The sequence below is a fragment of the Caloenas nicobarica genome, chromosome 10 (genome assembly GCF_036013445.1).
Source record: "Caloenas nicobarica isolate bCalNic1 chromosome 10, bCalNic1.hap1, whole genome shotgun sequence".
In the NCBI taxonomy this organism is placed as follows: Eukaryota; Metazoa; Chordata; class Aves; order Columbiformes; family Columbidae; genus Caloenas; species Caloenas nicobarica.
In genome coordinates, this window is record NC_088254.1 from 8,257,730 (window position 1) to 8,281,315 (window position 23,586).

General features: G+C 37.7%; 1 protein-coding gene across 5 annotated transcripts in view; it reads left to right on the forward strand.

The window, feature by feature from the left end:
* THSD4 (thrombospondin type 1 domain containing 4) overlaps positions 1–23,586 on the forward strand; it is a 285,606-nt gene that overhangs the window by 113,536 nt on the left and 148,484 nt on the right. For all 5 annotated transcript variants that reach the window (XM_065641502.1, XM_065641500.1, XM_065641501.1 and 2 more), the window contains one exon: positions 8,783–8,919. In XM_065641502.1, coding sequence (XP_065497574.1) covers positions 8,783–8,919 — 137 coding nt within the window. The remainder of the gene's footprint in view (positions 1–8,782; positions 8,920–23,586) is intronic.

Below are 23,586 nucleotides of genomic sequence, written 5' to 3' on the forward strand. Positions count from 1 at the left end.
AGGCTGATGTGAAAAAAGGCATTTTTAGGAGGGGTTTTTTTCCCCTTTAAATTCAGAAAAGAGTTCCAAATGCAACACAGCAAAAACTAAGGTCTGTAAAAGAAACTACATTACGGGGTCATGTCATTTAAAGGGATACTGGCCTTGAGCCACTGTTAAACATACAACCTGCGCCAGTTGTACCGAAGGCAACAGTACTTACTCTTCTCGTACTCACATAAACCACCTGATTAAGTGCTCTCCTGAACCAAGGCCAACAGCACATTGACATCGACAGTTTAGATTTAAATTGTTATCTTAAAGTTTTTGTAGACAAACGTGGATGTATTGATTTAAACTTCAAATGAAAAACTCAGTTTTGAGCAGCAATTGAAGAAAATTATTATTAACAAAGCAACAGCAAAGGCAAGGAATTGAGACTTGTGTTGTGGTTTCCCTAAGCCTTTGACTAGACTTCCACAGTGATCGGAAGAAACAGAAATATCCTCAACTGGGAACAACTGGCCACCTTGAATTATGCAGAGGTTTGAAGCAGGCACAATTATGGATGCTTTATTTGATTATGGCTCGATAATTATATTTGTGGGATTTCCCCAATGCCTGTAAAAGCTGTAACCGGAGCAGAAAAGTACATACTCTGATAATGATCCTCTGCCATTCACAATGTAAATGCCTGATGTTTATGTCACAGAGCAGTTATGCCACTGTCATTGTGCAAAATCCCCCATTGTATGAGGTATCCTATTTCTACATTAAAAAAAACCCAACAAACACCTTTGAAGGTTATTACAGCAGCTCTTCAGATTTATCACTTGTGTAGAACTAATTCAAAATGGCAGACATGACTGAGCTCATTGTGGACATTTCTGAAGCTTTTATTAAACATCCCAACTTCCCCAATACTTACATTCCTCTCCTTTTACAGCGGGACCCAGGTAGAACATGCATATTATGCTGACACAAACTTTTAGGCAGTCAGAACAAACGGTAATTTCATAAAAGCACATCAAACTTATACCTTTTGCTGACTTACAGATGTCCAGCTGGTCAAGAGAGACTTGAATATGATTTTTTTAAATGAATGACTTGTTTCTAGTTTGTTTCTGTTAATTCCATTGGGGAATAATAATTAACTTTCCAGGTACTTTTAATGGATGACAGTAAATCTAAAAGGTATCATTAATAGTTTTTCAGTGGCAATGGGATTTGGGAGGAACGGAGAAACTAGGAAAATTGGAGTAAATGAAAATGTTTGCAAGTTTCTTATTGCCATAAATACTAAATATGTGCACAAGATTATGGAACATCAGGGCCTTTAAGAAATATTTCACTTCACTGAAGAAAAGTCTTCACTGAATCTACTCCACAGTAGTTGCCCATGACTAACACAGGATTTACAGGATCTGGGAGTAGAAAAAACTGTGGTATATTCAAGTAAAGATGAGAGGTTTGACTGATATCTTCAGTTTTGGCTACATATTTGTTGAAATGTACTTGCAGTTTCATTATAAAAGCTTGAATTTTTTTTAAATTAATATCTGAACCCCAATGCAGAAAATATTTTAAATATATATTAAGTTGTTGAGACAAGGTGAAGTAATATACATCTTTATTACATGAGAAAATGAAAAGTGGAAGTTAAAAAAAAAAAAAAGCAAATGTTCCTCCATCATTGGAACGAAGAATGGAAAATAATTTTTGAAAAAAAAGCCAAGCCATGGTAATAAAATTTTGTAAGAAGTTAACAAAACTGAAAGGGACAAAGTAGAAAATAAACACAACTCATTCTGGTAATTGTGAAGAGACGTTCCCAAGCCTAATAAGGACAAAGTATCAAAAGAGACTCAAATAAAACAGATCATACTACATTAGTATTTCTGTTGGAAAGACCAAATGTAGTTACGTGGTAATTATTTCCTGGAAAATGTTTGCATATTGTTATTTAGATCTGGCAACAGGTAACTGCTGTAAAAAGCATTATTCCTTCTGGCCACTTCAAAAACTTTTAACTGTCCATCAGTGGAAAACCAGCCTGGTTCGGGATCACTTCTTGTTATAGACCCGATAGCCTTCAGTGCTACATTGCACTAACATTCTGGTACTGAAAACTTGGCCAACATAGTCTGTTGTCCTGAACAGCAAAACCTTAAATAAAGTAGTTCTACTTTCTTGAAAGCCTTGTAGGGAATGTGGGTTTTTTTGTTTCCTACACATTTTCCTTCTTTGTATAGGAAGCTGCATAAACAAAGTTGCCTGCATTGTAGTACTGCAGCAACACTTGTCATCCACACTGGGCTCCACAGGTGATCACTGGCAGATGCTTTTTAGCGTGGAATTGTCCCATTTCGGTCTGTGTCTGCCTGGGTGCATCACTCCAAGTCTGCAATGCAGCTGTCAGCTCATAGCCACAGTGGTATGCAAAGGACTAGACTTCTGCTGGTAGTGTGTTGGACCTGTCTCTGCTTTCCTGTATGTACATGTGTCTTGAAGCACTTACGATATGAAAATGAAACCTTTAAACTGAAACTTTGGTTTCACAAAACTGTAAGTTCTGCCTTACTGATACAGTACTCATTGAATTACATCTGAATGGAAGAGACCATTGTTTTTTTTTAGATGGCATCAGCCTGTAGACTTACTATAGCTTTACTGACAAGTATAGTGGATACAGAAGCCTGAGACTTGCCAGACACCTTACCCTGCCGTTCGTTCCTCCTCTGCCCCGTGGGCTTCTATTGCATAACCGAGAATGTCCATAAACTGCAAATCTATTGCTGACATCCCACAGCATTGTTAAGCTTTTACTGAAGTAGATGTTACAGGGGTAGACATGAGCACAACCCTTAAAAGTTTTTCCCGTGTCTGCTATGCCCCATTACACTTCCTGTAAAGCAGATTCATGGCTTTTATCGTGAGTAAATACTGAACTACAGCTCATGGCAAGCCGGGCCCTGAAAATAACTGAGCTATGCAGAGACAACTTGTTCCTGGAACAATCGGTTCTGACACATGGTGGATGAGTGTATCTTGGCTCGTTACGGAGAAGCACTGAAGTTGACTTTACAAGGCAGTGTGCACAGAGAATTAAGCCTAATTTAAATTCGCTTAATCCCATAATGTAGTATTAGCATGAATGTGATATTTGCTTGCCAAGAGTGTGCATGCCACTTCTCTATGGCACCCTCAAGGCATGTTTCTCAAATTGCAGAGGTTATTATTAACTATTTTTAGATGTTTAGGCAAACTTACAAAAACTGACAAATGGTAAAAGCATTCTGTAATGTTCTGTGGAGAACTAGAACTGCTACATAGATAACAACAGGGAGTCTGGATCTCACATTAAGTTCAGATTTGGACTGAGGAACCACCGAGGAGAGTTTGTACATTCCAGTCCCTGCCTCACAGCATGGGGAACGTGAAATGTCTCTGTTGTATCATTTATTCTGGTGGCATCTACAGCATTCTCTGTGGTAGCAGATTTAACGTGCATGAAGCTTCGATCTCAGGAGCTGCAACAGGAGGAGGGAAGTTACTACATTTTGTAAGGGCAGTCAGCTTATGGCTGTGCACAATGTCATTAGTTTACTGATCAGTTGCATTTTGATTTGATTTACACATTATTTCCTGGGGTTTTTTTTGTTCTGTGGCTATTTTTATTTCCCTTTGAACAGCTGAATACATTATTTAGCAAATGTATTGCAGTTGGAATGCTCTTTCTTGTAACATTTTTTCCTAAGAATATCATTAGATTGAGATTCCTTGCACTGGCAAGCTGCCTGCTGAGCTCTCTCTGTGTATCCTCAAGCTGGCTGCTGAGCAGCTCCGCCGCCTTGGCCTGCTGTGCCCTGCGCCCGCTGTCCTCCCGCAGAGCTGCCTCGGGCCGAGGCTGTGAGGAGGCAGAGCGGCGCGTTGGAGGAGGAGGCTGGAGGAAGGGGATAGCTGACATGAAGTCCAAGGGCACAGTGCCCCTGGCTGCCCTGGCCTGTCCCTCCCGTTCTCAGGGGCCGCGTGGGCCATGACCAGCGCGTTCCAGGTGGGGGTCTCTGCTGCAGGCCCTGCTCTTTGGGGGCTGTGCCGTGTGGCCCTGCGCACAGCGTATGGAGCCGTGCGCGTGCTGCGGATGGAGAGCTCCCTTGCAGTGCAGTTCTAAGGTTTGCAAATGCTTTTTCTCAATGAAACGGTCTATTCGCAGCCTCCGCTCCGCTAGGTTCCCCGCCAGCCGGCCAGGCCCGGGCGCCCCTGCGGCCCTCAGGGCCTCCCTCAGAGCCGGGCGGGGCCGGGGCTGCACTGCCCGGAGCCTGAGAGCGAGAAAAAGACAGTTTTTCAGGGACTGTTCGTGTATCAGCGTGTTAATGTCGCGTCCAGCAGTTTTACTGATCAGGAGCCACGGTGTCGCGGCTTGTGCTCAAGCGAGCACCGCAGTCTCTCCTCGCCCCGGCGGTGCCGCCCGCCCGGCCTGTGGTGCCTCCTCGTCGGGGCGGCAGCGCCTGGCACAGGGAGTGCGTCGTGGGCTCCCACACACCCATGGTTTGCTAACAGTGGGACTGAAAGAAGTTTAGGATTGTTCTTTGGAGTGTGAATCCTGGGGAGCACAGTTTTCCCCACAGTTGTGCTTCCCAGCAGCTGTGCTGCCGCTCTGCCTTGCCTCTTGGCCAGGCCAGCAAAGAGGCCTTAGTCTGAAATGCTGCTGAAGACCTAGTTTTAACTCCAGCCATTCGTTCTGGTAACATCTAAATCCTTGTGTTTTCCCTTTCAAAAATGTGTGAGTGGGTTGCGCAGTTGAATTTTTCTTCTCAAACTTGTATTGTAATGAAATCTGCATTTAAACAGGCCGTTTAGGGGAAATGAAATGTGTTGGTATTTAATAGTGTTTTAAGTTAGATTGATTAAATCACTCTTAGGAGGATAAAAGTAACTATAAATAATTAATGTATGGGTGGCAACTTCTCCTCCACTCTTGCATTCATTTTGACTGTGGCTTACAGTGTGAATTTGATAAATAGATGTTTTATCTTTTTTCCAGCTTTACACGTTGCCAGTATATGTGCCATGCAAAGTAGGTTCTTTGTGTGAATTCTAGTGCATCAACGAATAGGACAAATTAACTGGAACATAGGTTGGTTTTTGTACTTAATCGTGCTACTCCTGCCAGTGACAGACTTCAGGTTTTCGTCTGTCCAGAAGGGTAATGATTTCTAAATTAGTTCCCATCTGCAGGGCTTTTGTGCCTTGGTAGAACAAGTTAAAGGATTATTCTATGGTAGGAAGTTTTCACTGCTCTGTGATGCAGAACAGGTGCAGTTTGTAATTAAACATGGGGTCTTGGTAGCCTTACTGGTGAAACGGGAGGTGGCAGAACTGTGGTGTTGTCCCATTCTCACCTTTCTGGGTCTTGTTCCTCATAAGGAAAGATGAAAGGTAAGTTTCAACAGAGAACTTCAGGAAAAACTCCCAAGTCTTGCAGTTTAGACAAGACAAGCCCAGGATATCACTGAGGTACTTAAGGCTAGTTTGGCGAGGACGTTATAAGAAACGTACTGATTTTTTTGATTCAGATACTGTTCCAGTCTGTAAAATGAAAACTAAGCATTACATGTTACCATCCACCTCCTTCAGTTAAATCAATAATGAATACATGTGGCAGAACCTGTGTGGTAGCATTAAATTTCACCCAAGTTCACTGCTTAGCAAGGTAGGGTAAGATGAGAGTTTCCCACAAAGACTTGGTTGTGCTAAGGTGGGCATGAAGGTGAAAAGCAAAAACCTTAGGAGGACATGTAAAACAGTACCTGTATAGTGAACCGTCTTAGTAACCGTGTCGCACTTGAAAGAGCCCATTTTTGAGTGGAAATGTCTCTTGCTGCCAGCTACTTTCGAAGGTCTGCACCTAGAAGACTTACTCTATTCCCTGAGGTCAGATAGATCCTTCTGTAAAGTCTAGGATCAGGTGACAGTACTAAAATATGTTGCCTGTGTGGAATCAATCGCTTCACAGCTCATTGTTTAATTGACATTTTATGTCCAGTTGCCAAGCCAATGGTGTAGTTTAACCTACAGCTTAAGCTATAAAAACTCAAGAGTTGTGGCAAAATACTGGGTAAGGGAAGGTGTCAAGATACATGTGAGGTTAATAGGCAACAGAGTACTTTTTACTAGTGTGGTATCCTTTTTTACAAGGGAATTCTAATATGTGTTTGCTATGCTGTAATTTATGCATAGTAAATGCACAATGCTTACAGAGAATCCTAATGTGAAATGCCTCTCATTCAATAGGGGCAATTCAGTTAGCAGATTTTGCTCTTAGACTACAGTTTTTTTCACATCTTTGACATCTGGGAATGTTGTCTTTAGGTAGTAGTAGTTGGTATATGACTAAGCAAGGCAATGCCTTACAGTTGGTCATGAAAAGAATCTGAATATCAAAGGCCAAAGGGTTATAGGGTGAGATGCTCATAAAGACTTTTTTGGGGGGGAAGCATGGGGGAGGCAGGGTGGGCAGTACTGGTCAAAGTCAGTGACTATTTTAGTGTTGTTTTGTTTTGTGGGGGTTTTTTGTTGTTTTGGTTTGGTTTTGTTTGGTTTTTTTTGTTTGGTTCGTTTGTGTTTGGTTTTTTTTAGTATGAGCAGGAACAGTTCCTATAAAGAAAGAATAAAAGACAAGTATTATGAAACAGGAGTCCTATTTTACAGAGTAAGTAAGCTCAGTCTGCTTGTGGTTGTTAATACCCTGCATTACCTATCAAATCATAAATAAGGGAAGATAGAGGTGTAGGAAAAAATACCATGCTTCAGCAGTTAATTTATTGATCTTTCTGAGTAGCTCAAAACTTGGGATCTAGAAGGCAAACTGAGAATTTCAATAATATTTTAAAGGATCAAAACCAAATGAGAGATATTAAGAGGAGGAAGCATACAGGAATGTGAGGCTTCAGGATACTTTGAACTAAGGGAAATCAACATAGAAGATAAGGACATTTCAGAAACCCTACATGGCTAGTTTGACTTGATTTTAAGGAATGGGAAGATAAGAAAATGTACTCTGCAGAGGTGCTGCTTGATAGCTAGTGTTGTGGGTTATAAAAATAGGAACTTTCAGACAGAGAAAAGGACAAGTTGATTTCAGTTGTAATGAATCACCAAAGCTGAATTGTATTTATTTGAGAATTCTGAAAATAGTTATGTGTGAAGTGACAAAGCTGCTAAGAATAATGTTCAGTTTATCATTAAAACTAACTGTTATACTTGGAGATTGAACTGCAGGAAATACCTCACTTTTTATTTAATAACTTAATGAACTCCTTGGAACGGTAAAATAGTGAATCTGTCTTGAAAAAATAGCCAATGGAAAAATTACCTCGTTGAGCATGGCATGCATAGCTTCTGCAGAAAAGGGAACTAGGTAAACAGATCTGTAACCTCACTTAAAATTAGTAGAGGTTTTTGCGGATTTTATTAAAAGATTGCCAGATGCAAGAGATGATGTATACAAGTGTCAGCTAAATAGCTGTGTGAGGGGAAATCTAAGATGCAAATTTCAGAATTGGTCTTCACTAGTCCTGTGTCTGGACAGGGGGTGACTTAAGTTGAGCCGAAAGTTTTTTACTTTTACAGAAAACATATGTTAAATATATATTTGAAATAATTGCACTTTTTTTTTTTTTTTTGGCTAAATAGCCAAAAGTTATGTCTTAGCTAAAGATCAAAAAATACACTTAAGCAGAAAATCCTGGGAATATCATGTTGTAGCAGCTGACTGAGGTTTATACCATCTCTGTCAGATTAAATAGTAGGTCTCAGTTGTGTTACAGGGTATGAGCTGAAGCTTGGTGAAGTCAGGGGAGTTTTAGTTTTTGATGACAGCAGCAAGCATTGTCAAAAGAAATACATTCTGTGTGTATCTCACCACCACTGGATAACAGTGCTGCTCTTGGTTGGAAAGAAACGGAAGGTATTGTTATTTCAGTTGGCAGATAGGACTAATGAACCACGGGCAACTTCAACACGATATGATTTGAAATAGTCTACCTAAATGCATTAGCAAGTTGATAGCCTAAGATATGTGGAGTGTTAGGCTGTATCTGTTTAAGTAACAGATTTTCACAGGAGGAGATAAGTGTTTCTTGCCTTCTGTGTTCCTCTCAACCAGAGTTCAATGGACTGACTTCCTTCTGGTGCTTGCATGTCAACAGAGATCACGAGGTTTTGAATAATGATACATTTTGTATGTTTTTTGTTCTTTGCTTAATTTTCTCTTAAACTAAGAAATAGTCACTGAAATGCAACTTGTAGAAATGAAAAAGAAAATAGTTTATTTTTTTTAAAATTTGCATCTAGCTTGTTTTATGTGTTTCTTAATGCTAAATATTAGTATGATTATTTGATGTGAACTGACCAGTGGCTATATATGAGGCTAATTTGATGCACATCTTTCTGATTACAGTGTAATTTTACAGATAGGAGTTATGAAATGTCGTAGCGTGTTTTTATGCTTTAAGAAGATTACATTTGGCAAAATTTTGTAAAGCTAAAAATATTCTTGGTCATTTGGGAAAATATCTGTAATTAAAAACGGCTATACTGTTTAAATTTTCATAAGGTTTGCTGGAATGCGTACCTTGGAGTTGGTTTCTTCATCGCCATTCATTTGATGTAGTCACTCACGTTGCATTCAGTTTGCCTATTTGTTTCTTCCTCTCAAACCTCCGTGTTAGTTTAATGGGCTTTTCCCTCTTAAAACTACTCCTGGGGTATTTATAATAGGGACTTTTGTCTCTTTCCGCAGTGAAGGGCAGTCAGAAGTGTGAGCTGAATTGCCGTGCAATAGGCTACCGGTTCTACGTGAGACAAGCTGAAAAGGTGATAGATGGGACACCCTGTGACCAAAACGGAACTTCAATCTGTGTGGCCGGGCAGTGCAAGGTAAGGCTGCTGTCTCTAGTGAGTCTGCCTGCAGGCTGACTATGCCATATTGAATTTCTCTAAGAGGTTGATACAACTGGACCTGGGAAATGGTGTTTTGAACGTGTCTCTTTTTTTTTTTTTTTTTTTTTTCCTAAGTAGATGTGAAAAGTGTTAACTTGTATTATTACAGCATTTATTTCTTAACTATGGTTTCTGTCTACTGAGAACAAACTGTGGAATGCTGAATGGCTGGATTCAGAAAGTGTTCTAGCCACAATGATTTCCAATGACTTCCAATGAGCTTTTTCCACATAGAGGAGATTTTATGAAAGAATCAGAACAGAAAGCTTGGAAGCTTAAATAAGAGAGAAATACAATATCTTTATTTGATTAAACTTTACAGTGGAGATATTTTTTTCTGCAACATAATGGTTTATTCAGTTATGTGTTTATCTTCGTTGCTTTTTAGCTGATGTTAGTGCAACTTTTGTGATTGGTCCATGTTTGCCATTTTTAAGAATCGGGTCTTACTGGCTGTCCATTTATCATAGAATCATAGAATTTTTTTGGTTGGAAATTACCTTTATGATCATCGAGTCCAACCGTTAACCTAGCACTGTCAAGTCCACCTCTAAACCATGTCTTGAAGAACTCAGCAATGACGTTTTCTTAGAAAATAATTGAGTGAATTGTTGTTTTTCAAGGATTCAGAAGGAACTACTGTGGTTACTTTTTGCAGTCTGCTGTATAGATTCCCCTTGTAATGAATAAATACACTGCTTTCTGCAAGATGCTAGCAATTTCAAACACAATGTTCCATGTCTAGAAATAAACATTGTTTGTAATCTTTCAAGTAAGGTAAGTTAAAGAAATAAATTCCTAGCAAGGGCCATTTGATGCTTGGCTGATGTTTCCAATATATGTTGGCAAAAGAAGCAAAAGTGGGTCAGATGTGACTCATGAACTCAAATAATGAAAGGTCAAGTTCGGTTTAAATAGTTGGTTTGCCAGAGGAAATCACTTATGAACACAACCTTTTCCTCTGCATGTCCAGATTCTTCTTACTTGTGCACATCTGGACAATGCCATATACATTTCTGTTCTCTATTTCTTAGCACAAGGAAAGCCATATCTTTGAATTTCCGTTGTAGATGATGGATCTGTGTGAAGTTGATTATTCTTTAAAGCTTTCCTTGATCTTAAACCAATTCAGGAAGCACCAGAAATTTTCAATTGCAGTTCTGATCTATGACTCAGAGAATTGAAAAATAGATTTAGTATACCAGGCGTTGTCTCGTATAGAAAGGAAAGGCAGTGTTCAGCGGCCTAGTAGGTAAGTGTTCTGAATTCTGAAAATCACCCATTGCCTGTGTAGAATGCCACTTCCCAAAGCTGCATATAAATGAACAACAGGTTGTGAATCCTTACTGTAAATATGTAACTTGGGGGTCATAGAATTACAGGATAATTCAGGTTTTAAGGTACTTGGGAAGGTCATTTAGTTCAACAACTTCCTCAGAACAGGGTCCGCTGTATCAGGTAGCTGTCGTGGCCTTTTCCAGGTTGAGTTTTGAGCCTGTTCCAGTGTTTGAGCAGTGTCGCAGTGCAATCCTTTTTCTTGACTTCGATTGAAATTCCCCATATTGCAGCTTGTGCCCTTGTCTCTCAACCTAGCACTGTATGTCTCTGAGAAGTTGACTCCATCTGCTCTGTTACCCTCCCATTAGATGTAGACAGCATAAGATCTTCCCATAGCCTTCTCTTAAGGGTAGGGAATCCTAGGTTGTAGTGGTTTTGTTTGGTGTTTGTTTTTTTCTTTTCTTTTCTCATTTTCGTATGGTGTTGAAAATAGACTAAAAATCAGAATCTCTGTCTATTTGAACTGTTCCTCAGTGATGGTTACTTAATGCTTGGTGAAGTGATGTAGTCTATCATTCTCAAAGAGTTAAATAGAACCAGTTCTGTGCTTTATAAGCAATAAATTATCATGATAAAGCTAAGCTAAGGCAGGTGAAGGTACTTCTTATTCAGTGCACTTGTAGTGGTTCTCACTACAGCAAAGTAGAACAAGCATGAGCTGGGAGAAGTTGAGGGAGTTAACAAGAGTCTTTATAGGCAGTAGTATTAACTGTACTTGTGCAGAAGGCTGAACATTGGAGACTTTGGGAGATGCATCTAGTGAAAATACTGAAAGGCTCATATTTTTCTTCTGAAGAGGAACTTAATTCAGAGATTTTTCCATCTTGTTGTGATTAGTTCTTTTGATCTGTGGCCATTTACTCCTTATTCATTACTTGCAACCTCAGTAAAATTGTGTGGTGAGTGTCAGCTGAAAGAGGTGACCCGTTCAACCATGCAATAGTTATGCTGGGATTTTGTGTGTGTGTGTAAACCACACGCTACTTTTCTTTGTTTCGAAGTTTTGAGTTAGTATTTGAGGGAGTATTCAGAGATATAGATGTTAAACTAAAGGGAAATGCAGTATTACAGCATTACGGTGGTTGGAAGCACTGTCACTATTGACTCATTTATTCTTTTTTCGGTGGTTTCCGTGGTTCAAGATTAGAAAAGTCAGTGCTATGTATTTGGTGAAACTTCACCTCTAAATAGTCAATAGCATGCATTTGAAGGAAGTTTATAGTGCTGTGTCAGATGAAATATGCTTGATTCTTCTTAAAAGTACTTTATGTTTCAAGATAAATTAATCTGTATTAAAATTACTTATCTTGTTCCTGATGATGTAAGGATGAATAAATGTGATACACAAATGAATATTATGTTTTATATATTGCCTGTCTCCTTGGACTTCGTTTCCCACTGTGTAGGCAGAGAAACTATTAAAAATAAATAGAATAATTTTACTTAACACTGATATTATACACTGTAGAGTGAGCATAGATATAGCTGAAGGATGTAATAATTAGAGAATCAAATAATTTAAGTTCTGTACTGTCAGATACTTAAGAGAGTATTTTTTTCTGAGAAGTGGTCAGCATTTGCAGTTAACTGAAAATATTTCTTGTGCAATGAGGCTTATTCAAACCTCTCTAGTAGGTAGCTCTTTCTTAACTGCACATTATTTTAACTTTGTTTTTTAAGTGTCAGAATTTAAGCATCTAATGCATTTGTGGTCTCTATCACCCTCTGTTGGAGATTTTGCTGCATTACTAGAATAATAACATCCTTGGTTCCCAGGACCATTGTTTGTGGTTAGTATTTTAAGTTTACCTTATTCTTAGAAAAAAAGGATGGAAAACGTTGCTATAATAAAAATAATTACTTAGAAACAGAATAAAGAATACAATAGAGGCAGGTTACCTTCATCTGAAATAAGATTTAAACATGTATGAAATATGGTATTTCTCAGTTCACATTTTTTAACCATTTAAAACGTAAAACAACCACAAGTAATATTAGTTATAAGTTCTCAAGATATAAAATGCAGTCACACCTGTTAACACTGAAAATTCATGAAAGAAAAGTTTTGTCTTAGTGTCAAAACCAGATTGCTTAATACATTGATCCTCTCCTTTTTGAGTTGTTAACCAAAGTCAGATACAAGAGCCTTTCAAAATTGAAGTATTGTTTAATCTTATCAGGAAAGACAAACTGTAGCACAAGAGAAGATTTTAAAAACAGTAGTATGTACAAAAGCCCTTCTCAAAGCCTGGTTGTTGTGGCCAAATCATGCATGAGGGTTTGAAAAACAGTGTGTCTCTGAGTACCCCTGAACAGCATCCCAGAAACCATTTCCTTCCTTCCAGAGCGTGTCTGTTTTCACTGCTGGTCTTTTGTTCAACTGGCCCCCAGAGTTGGAAGTAAAAACTTTATAACTTTTCCAGCAGCACACATGATATGTAAAAGCTTGTTTTTCAGATGTAGCCCTTCAAGAAAACTTAATATAAACTTATGATGAAATATCCTAATTTTTTTTGTTTACTTTTTTATTTGTCTGCAACATTACAGTAGCTGGCAAACATAATAATGCCAGTACTACAAAAAAACTCATTCATGATTGAAATTATCATGTACTTCATGGTGTAGACTAGATTCTGAATTCTAATGAAATGAAACTTTTTAAAAAGCAATTAAAGAATTTTAAAATAAAACTAGGCAAAATAGGAAGAACTTGTGATATTCTACCTATGCAGATGAAAGAAGTATAACAATGATCTGGATAGTCAGTTTTATTATTTTTGTGTGGATTTTTTTTCTGCACATTTGAACGATGTTCTTTCTGACGAATTTTGCAAAGTGAATGTTTTTGATTGACATTCATATTGAGTTCCACTTCTGTTTTTTCAAAATTTTGATTTAAGTGCCACAGCCGGTTATTGCTAATATATATGCTTTGAATGTGTTTCAGTATTATTGAGTATGTGTCATTTGTTTGAATACATTTGCTACCCCTCTGCTAACTAAAATTTCACAGTGTTGTTAAGTTAAAGAATACCTATAAGTGGGGTTTTTTCAGCTTCTGATTTAGCGAGAAGTTTTCTTGTTTTGAGATTTTTTTTCCTGCTTGTTTTAAATCAATGTATCTTTTTATTTCTTCTGGAGCCAGTGGGATGATCCTACTCAGTAACGTTTAAGATCAGAAGAAAAAAAAAGTAGAATTTGAGGCCATTTTAATAAATGAAGCGAAGTATGAAGAAAGAATGCTCTTAATAATTTTGGCCTTGACCATAGTTTACTAATTGTACCTATAGGGAATTATGTTGCATGCATTTTTTTTTGCATTCATTTAGGATACTTCTGGTAGAAGTCTTTCTCGATACTTGGGCAGGTGTAAGCACTGGCTCATTGTAGTTTTGGAGACTGAAAAAAGGTTATTTGTGAGCTGCGAAGCAAATTGTTTTGCAGAGATGTTAGTTACCACGCGGTGGCGCACTTGCAAAAGTATTATTTAGCATTTTACATAAAACTTCGAGTGAGAACTGTAAATATCTTTTAAAGGTACCTGAACCAACTATTTTATCTCTCCTGATTTTTATAGTACATTTTTTCTTGCATTGTAGTTTATTTTCATCTTCCAGTTGATTTCTGAAGTTAACTGAAAATATCTGAGTTTTAAAATGCACACAGGGAGTAACTTCAGTAGCAAAATGACTGGCAGTAGAGATTTTACATGCCTTTTTGAATTTAAAAAAAAGGCATCAGATGTTGAAATGCTTGCAAACTTTATAGGGAATTAAGTCAGTTACAGGAAGTATAGCCAAGCATGCTAAATGTCCATCAGAATAACATGATTAGGCAAGGAGCTCCCATGTGGAATTCTGTTGATGGGCACTAGTGTGCAGGTACCAACTATAGGTGGCATTATTGTTTTAAGTTAGGGAACTCTTAATGACTGTAGGAGCAGAGTAACAGATCAGAATATTGATTGCTTACACTGGAAAAAAGGGTCTGGGGAGGATTTGGGGGTTTTCGTGTCTGTGCACGCTTTCTTGAAGCTGGAGCCAGACTTCTCTCCTTTTTCTATCCTAATCTGTTTAGTTTATAGGTTCTTACAAGCAGGTAGTCTGTACAGTGCTAGCTTCTCTGAAGCTTTTCTCCTTGTTCTTTAAGCATTTAGTCTTCATTTTTTATCAATAATAATGTATGGAAGAACCTAGGACCTGGATTAATGTAGCAGAAACAAGGGCACATGGATATCCATATCTGTCCTTCAGCTGAATTAGAGAAAATGTTTGTGGTTGCATGTTTGTCTTGCTTGGTTGCTCAGAAGAGGTGGTTGTATTCTTCACTGCACAGGAACTTTGTAAAGCTCTGTGTCTTGAGATATGAAGACTTTGAAAGCAGCCTCAGAAACTGTGCCAAGTGAAACATTGGTCTGTCCCCCGGTGGCATGCTCTCACCGTCAGCACATTGGTATGAGCCTAACTAGCGCAAAGGTGAGTGAATATGGGTGTCAGGCATTGTTTGTATCTGAGGAGCACCAGTGTCATGAACTCTTTCTAGTTATTTGACCTTATCCTAAAAGAAGGCCATGAAATAGTGAATTACTTATGTTGTTTTTACCATGAGAGCCGCCGTGTGCTGCAGGTAATTGTCACCAAGGCTTTGCCAAGGATATGATCACACGGGGGATGTGCTCTGTGGAAGTGGAGAACTAGGTTATGGAGCCTAATGGCATGCAGATGCTGAAATGCATTTCAGAATCAAATGAAAATTAAATCTCTAGTTTGTTAGTATTCAAGGCTTTATTTTTTCTTATTTTTGCTTGATTTCTATCAATAGTAGTTTAGAGCACTGTGCTCTGAGCTCAAGACCTATTCAAGGAGTAGATAGGATGCATTCAAAGAAGCAAAAATCAGCATTTTGCCAGATCTTTATTTAGTTTTGCTCATACTTTGTATGGAGCCTCTTTTGGAGGCTTTTTCTTTGAAGGAAAACTGGTTCATCTGTGAAATATACCATACAAGTAGAAGACTATAGTTAGCCTTTTAATATGTACCATTATAATTACTTGGCTATAATTACTTGGCTGTTGGAAACAGGACTCTTCATTGTTTCTCTTCATAATGGCTTGCTAATGCCAAGCATTGCGTTATGAAACACTTGCCTGGCATGAATAAGGTGTTAATGGAAGAAACAGGTTCCTGGGAGCTGAGAAATAACTCCTCTTGCTGCTTCTTCACTTTGCATAGTTTTCTATTAAATGCTTTACAGAGAGTGAGTCTCTGTAAGGTTTCTTGACCTCGCTTTCTAAAAAGTCTTTCTACCTTCCTCCATTTATAAAGCAACACTAGAATTTTTTTTTTTTTTTTTAATGTGTTCTTTGGCCATGACCTAATTTAAGTTGCTTCTGATAGCTGATACACAGCAGGTGCAATCACTGCATGTAAAAGATACCGAAAGGGTAACTTTACTGCCTTTGAACTGAGCAAAAACTGATGTTAAATCTGATTACAGGAAATTGCGAATAGCAAAGCATACAAGTCCATTATGTTCAAACAAACTGAGTAAGCACTAGATCTGTGTATTTGTTCTCCTCCCCTTGTCTATCAGCTGCTTCTCCTGAGAAAGACATCGTAATCCGAAGGATGGAGCTCTTCACTCTTTCATGAAGCTGCCATCTGAATCTAGTTCTGCACACTTTAATCGCATTGTAAATAACCCAGTAATACAGATGTTGTCAGGGTCAGATGTTACTTACAGTGACATTTAACTTATTTATCCAGCCCATAAAATACACCGTTTATGGTAGTGCTGTGTTTTGGGTTCCGCCCCCCACCAGTTTTAAGCCAGTTATGGGGGACACACTGTTCTTGATTCACTTTAAGTTGATGCAGTATAGGTATGGAATAAAACAAATAATCTTAAACAGGCATGAACATTTTTACTAAATTTAATTGAAAGAGGGTGAATTTATATAATTGTGTACATAATGCTTTTTATTTCTCTCCAGCACTTGGAACCCCAAAGTGAGATTTCACTGTTTTGTTGAACTACAGCCTGTCAAGAAACTTGTGAAAAGACACAACATAGTTGAATAACATTAAAATTTGTCTTACAGCTCTAAGTACTGGAGAATAATGTTATGTTATGTGAAAATTTTTTTTCACCAGATCTGCTGGGAAAAAGTAAAATAAAATGGTTATACTAGAAAAAGTCTGATTAGAAAAAGTCTGATTAGACAGACTTTTTTCTTAAGTGATAAAAAAGTTACAGTGTCAAATACCTGAGGTAAAATCTCAATCTTGAAAAGTGTCCTGATCAGAAATCAAAAAATTAAATGCTTTTTAAAATTTTATTTATGATTTCAAGTTCCATAGCATATCAATAGAATGTGTAGTTAACTGATGCTTATAACTGTACAAAATATATTCCTTCTTTTAGATCAAATTATCTAGATAATTTTCTTAAATGTCAAAGAGGAAACAGCTTCCTTGTGTAACTCTGAAGATGGAAAAAATAAAATACTAGAACTTCCAGTCACATCTTACTGCTCTAGTGTTAAGCAATTATACAAAAATAAAGTTAAAACTGTAAAATTTGGAAAAAATACCACCAAACAAAAACCAAACAAACGTAAATGGTTTTAGAGAATGTCTTAATTCTAAAATGTTTTTTAGCTGCTTTTAAATATTTTGCATAGCATATTGTTTGGAAAATGTTTGCTTTACTCCAGTTTGGAGCAGAATTAGCTGCTGAAGTGTACCATAGAATGGCTAATCTAAATTCTGATTATCTTTATGCTCCACTCTGTATCTTTGGTTTTTTTCCTGTCGAATGTAGAAATAATGTGTAACCTGCCTATCTGAAGGAGCTTGAGATGTAGGAAAGTAAAGGAGTCGTGTGTAGCTTTAATTTGTTCTTATATCTGCAGTTCTTCTTAACCATTATTTTGCAGCTTCAGGTGTCTTCCTAAAAAGATAGAATGTAATCCTTAGCCTGCAGTATGCATCTGTCTTCGTAGGTTGGATAACAGTGTTAGGAAATAGATACCAGCTTTGAGCTTAAGTGCATCACCACAAAAGCAGTTCTGCAGGCAAATTGCTATTATCTCTAATGATTAAGTTACACTATTAGGGAATCATACTATATTTGAAGTACTCTTCTCTCTGAACTAGTTTCTGAATAATGTATTTAAAGAATAAATCAAAAATAAAAAACCAAAAAAGTTCTCAAGAATGCTGGGGATATCAATGGAATAGAAAACAAAAATATTGTATGTTGTTGGGCCTTGGGCTTTTTTTCCCCTCATTAAACAGATTGACACATATCAGGCTGCAAGTGAAACTGTGTTTGTTTATTAATCTGGCAGTATTCCCTAGGTTGGAATAATCAAATGATCTCTCTTGAGTGCTACTGACTTTCTCTGGGTCTAGGGTTGAGTATATAGTCTCTTCTTCAGGCTTTGACTCCAAGACAGCTGAAGAGTAAACCAGCCTCTGTAATTCCCTGCCAGTCATTTTTTTTTTCTGTTCCTGTCCTTTAGACATTTCTTTCAGCATTGTAGTGTATTATCTTTTTTTTTTTTTTTGATGACAGTCGTTTTAGTTTTGACTTTCTCATTTGAAGTTTCTCTTTTTGCTTGAAGCTGTTGATAGTAATTTTAAATGTCTTTCTGAGGCCTACAACTGGCAGCAGTTGCTGGGTTGGCAATGAGAGAGATGAACTTGATTGTTTTGAGTTCATGTTACAAACAGCAGTGCCTGCAATTTAGTAATCATCCCAATGGAGTCGTGTTCTGCACCTAACATGCTTTTAAAGAAACAGGATAGAGTCCTCTAATATAGTAATATGCCACTATCAAAGGATGCTGAGAGTATTTATTAAGAAACGTTCAGTAACACACCAGTCCCTCCACGTGGTTATTCATAAACAAACCTGTGCTCTTGACCACTGGTTCTGCTTCTGAATTACTGTTTTTCTCCCATGATGTGGAAATAAAGTGCAGACAAGAAAAAAATGAGTATGGATAAAAATACGAAATTAATATGATCTCAAAACTATTCCTTTTTCTCAGTCCCTTGCAGATTATTCATGAATGTATTCTAACAAAAGAAGCTGTGATAGGCTGTAGTAAGATAGCTTGCAGCATCGTACTGCATTCACAAAAGAGGCAAACTGATGACGAACTCTGTACTCTATACTGTGGTTGAAGTGGAAGTGTTTTATATGATGTCTCTTATTCAGGAATTACTAACTTATAGTTAATGCCTTTTAAGTAACCAAGAGAACAAAATCTGGTTTGTGTTACATTACAGCAGGTCAAAGGAAAAAAAAATACAAGAAATTTCAACCAGTCAAAATTCATTCAAGGGCGATGGGAAAGCAATTCTAAAAGGGAACCCTGTAGCTAGTGGAAGACCCCTCTTCCGAGGTTAAATAGGAAAAGGAAACAAAGTAATTTAGATTTTATTGCAAAGAAACAAAGAGAGCTGCCCCAGAAATGATGTTGCAAAACTCAGGTGTAGGGGATCTGTTTAACACCTGGACAAGCCAGCAATGGGAGAAAGCTGTTAACAAGGGGACTGACTGCATATTCATTCTTGTTCTCCTGTTTAGAACAAGGATGAAAACTTGGCAATTATTCCTAAATTATAAATGATACCATAAAAACAAACAAACAAACCAACCAACCCTCAAAAAACCAAACAACCAACCAAAAAAAACAACCAACCAAACCTGATCTGTGGTTTTTGTTAGAGAATTTTCTCTGTTAATTGAGTGGATTATGTTTCTTGTGCTAGAGATCAGAGCTTTGAAATGTTCAAGCTATGTGACTTTCAGCATCTCATTTTTGTGATTAGGTTAGGATTCCCAAAAAGGGCTTATAGATTCGTCTCTGCAGAATGTATAGAGATCCTGGAACCTTGATTAGATGCTTAAAACTAGACATTGTCAGTAGTCATCCAGTAGACTGAGTGGTATTTTGGCTTGTTGCCTATGTGTTGTATTTATGTCAGTAGAGGATGTTATGCATCAGTCAGTTCAGGTTTGGGCTGCATCAGTTTTGTGCCATTGTCGCAGGGAAATGCTGGATGAGGAACTTCCTCGCTGCAGAGTGGGCTTTGTATCATGCACAAAAATAAAAATCAAGAAACCGTGTTCTTGAAATTATTGTTGTCTGGTGAAGTTTATACTAGAAGACTTTCACTGTGAACAACCAGAAATGATTTTGTCATGATAAACATAAGAAAAGCCAGGGTGGGGAGGGAGGGAGGGAGGAGTGGAACAAACAGTCTTAGAGCAGGCTTGATATGGTATGACATATTTTGTGAGAATCCTCATTTGATTGTTTACTTTCTCCCTGATTTCTTGCTGAGTGTCTGTTAGTAGAGTTTAACTTGGACTGGGGTTGGAATGTGCAATAAGGCTACTATAAGTTATTACAAATGAAAAAAGGTAGTATATGTATGCTAGAGACAGCTTATTAGCAGATTGAAATGTTCATGTGGCAGATGGGGTCATGAAGTTAGGGGAAGGCTATTTATGAGCATTTATGGGGAAAAATAAAGGCATGTGTGAGGATTTATGAGGTGAGTGCTATGGAATTAATATTTCATTTTCATTTTGATTTTTCTGTTGTTCTTGTTGCTTCCTCTGACAGTTTGAATCCACAATGTCTCCTATGATGTCCATAGTCTAGAGATCAGATTTTTTCTTTGTTTACAGTTGGATAACCCTGTGCTGGTTTGTGGCTGCACCTCCTTTGTACTAGTGCAGTGTTAGCTATTATGCAGTTGACTAGTGATATTTCAGAGCTCATCTTCACGTCAGAGTCCTTAGAAATACAATATGAAAGTATATTTATTGCTAAAGGATTGATCATCTTTTATAGTGCTGATATACCAACTGGTGACAAGGGTTAGTGTTGGTAGTTTGTTAATTACTGTTACTAGTGATAAAATTACTGATAAGGTGGAAATTATATTACAGTTCAGTCATTTCAGAAACTTTAAAATTTAGGCACTATAGGGGTTTTATTTATTAATTACTAAACTACTGAGAAATTATACTATCAGGAGCCAATAACCCAGAGGTCTTAATGAAAGTGGAATAATTTTTAGAACACAATGACAGTGCAGCAGCATGCTGTCTGACCTAAGCTGTTTTTTACTAAGGAGCCAAAGAGCAAGTAAATGCTTGATTTTGTTTTGGTGATTTTTTGGGACCAAATTGAAAATACTAATAAGAACTGTAACAGAATATTCAAAAATACCTGTTATTTATTCAGGAAACTGGAAAAGCAATCTGGTCTGCAGGAAATTAAGTATTTAGGCTTTGTTTTCATTTAACTACATTGTGATATTAGTTTAGAGCCTGGAAAGGGTCCAGTATGTTTTTAGGAACTTCTGTTAAAACAAAAATTACAGTTCTGATAGACTGGGTTGGGTAACTTTGTCATCCTTGGGAGGAAGGTACATATAGGTAGTAGTTCTGTGTGCGTGTACATTTTTCTTTTTATGCAGGCTTTTGCACACACATGTGTAGATGCACCCAGAGCAAATAGTTAAGGAGCTGTTCTGTCTTAAAATGTACTTGAAGTCTTTCTTATTGCATTAAATGACAGCCATGAAAAAAGGAACACAGAAAGACATTGAATTTGTGGTAGTGTATGTGTAAAAGAAGAGACACTTAGAAAGCAGGGAAGCTCAGGCCTTACCAGTATGTAATGGAGAGGTGAAGTCACTGGACTATGCAGAGTGGCTGGTTGTTTCCACCTAAGATCTAGTGTGGATTCAGATTCCTGTTCCAGTCAAACTAGAGGGCTGTTCTGCACTAGGTTTCCTGTGTGACCCTGGATTTAACCTCTTTGGTTATCGTTAATATAGCACTGCGTAAGAATACCTGGGTGTATGCTGAATGGGCAAAGTGGCACGAAAGCCATTTTTCAGACTCTTTAGCCCTGTTAAGAGCCAATTTTTTTAACTGAAGTGGAGCCCAATAGTATCGTGACTTACCTTCTTTGGGTGGCTTGCATGATGCATCTTTGTCCCAAACATGCCCTTAATGCCTAGATTCTCTGTCTCAAAAATGGGAATAGTGTGGCACATCCTTGTTTTATAGGATAAATACAATCTGTGGGACCTAATGGTAGTGGCATGTAGGAACTGGATTAATAGAAAGGTATTGCACTTCATTGTAACAAACAGGGTTTTTGTGTACTTTCTATATGTTTTGACTACATTGATCTTCAGGAAGTTGTGTTTTGCCCTTAAGCAGAACAAAAGTGTGGGAGAAATTGTCAGGGAGAGCAAGAATGTGAGTCATAATCCTTTGCTGAGACCAGAGTTTAAATTTTGATGCAGAAACTCGTGTTTACAAGATGTTTACAAGATACAGTTTAGTTTCACAGGAGCCTACGCAGAGTTCCCTTCAGTTTAAATTTCACATTGGTTAAGTTTTCCCATAATGGTTTTGAGCTTTTCTCAAAAGCTCAAAATAAAAAAGTATTCTGGATGTCATCTGGTACCACCTCAGTCTGTGAAATTTAATAAGATTAGATCAGAGATTGTAAAATGGCATACAGCTAGATCAAAATGAGTTTGTTCAAACTTGGTTGAAATTGAATTTTTAACTGAGCCTAAAATTGGCCAGACTTTCTTGTGGCTTCGCAGTGAAACGGGCATTTTGTTATTGACAGTTCTCTCTTTCTCTCTCTCTTTCTTTCTCTTTTAACCCTCAAAAGTGCCATGGTAGTAGACTTTTCTTGAAGTCCTACAAATGGGAGTTACATGAATGTATGATAATTTAGGTTTTCTTTTAAATTAATGTGAATTTCCAGCTTCTGTGGTTGCTAAGAGAAAGAAAAAAATGACTAGATCATATGCTTAATGGCTCAGACTTCGCAAAACCAGTGAGGTGAGTTCTACACCCTTATTAAAAATTCTATTGATTTGCAAATCTGTGCCCTATTTTGAGGCCCCAAACATTTTTTCAGATTGGCAGAAATAGCAGCAAAACTTGAGCAGAACAGAACAAAATTGATGTTACTACAAAAGATTGACATGTTTAATCGTTTTTATGGCCACAGCTTGTCTCCACTCACAGGAATATACTATGTTGTGGCTCGTGATGAGATAATCCAATTTCCTGGAATTCCAGCAATATGGTATCTTTGAACAAGAGTATTTATACCTTGCTCAACAGAGAAGTCCTCAAAGTGCTTATGAATAACTTCCTGTTCTCTCTTTGTAATGAACAGTGACACCTGGTCTGTTCAAAGTCTCATGTAAAAACCTACTTAAGCACATGCATTAAACCTGATAGATTTTCTTTTACATAATGGTACATTTAAATGTATCGATAATTTCTGCCACATTACATTGTTAGATGTGTAGTTTGAGGCAGCTTGACCTGGCATCTAAGTGCATTTCGTGAAATGCAAACTTGGCCAAGGTCAAAGTTGTTGTGCCCACAGTCAAGCAATCCTAATCGTTCACTGGCAGTATGTTAGTATAGCTTGGCATGTGTGTAGTTTTAACAAATCCTGTGCAGTGGAAATTAGAAACATAAGTATGTATGTATCTCATAGCAGGGAGAGATGACTTTGAAACAAAAGTATGTTCTATAAAATGCAGAATGTTTTTACAGACATTGCCTTTTCCTTTTCATTCTAGAGCTGTGCCTATAATTTTAATAACACTCATTTGCCACTGTGTTGACCTTACAGAAATTAGAAATGCCAGAGACTTGTTAGTTACCGATGTTGGGCTGTTGTTGATGCTATTTATATAATATGTGTTATGGCTTATTCTTCTCGAGCTCATGAACACAAGGAACTATGATGACAGAAGCGGGAATGTGCTTATTGGTTTGGTTCCTATGTAAATATGAGTAATATCTGCAGAATTCTGGTGAGCGACTTCAGAAACTAATTACGAGTAAAATCAGTCCTCTGTGACAGAGGCACTTTCGTTCCCTTGCTGTCTGTGTTTATTTCCTGTATCCCAAGCTGTTTTCTGTAGAGAGGTGTGAGCCTTTACACACACACCTAATAAACATATGTAGATCTTTCAAGTGTGCATTAGTGATACCTTATAAAATGCAAGGTGGAAGAATTGCTTAGTATAACATTTTTGAAGGGGACTAAGTTCCTGCTATAGTTGTTAAATCCATGTTCTTACAAAGCAGATGCTTCTTCCTCAACACTGTTCTTGACGCGTGATTACTATAAAGGATTCTAGTCCTGCTTTCCTGAAGGGTTGTTTTACACCATAGCTGGATCAC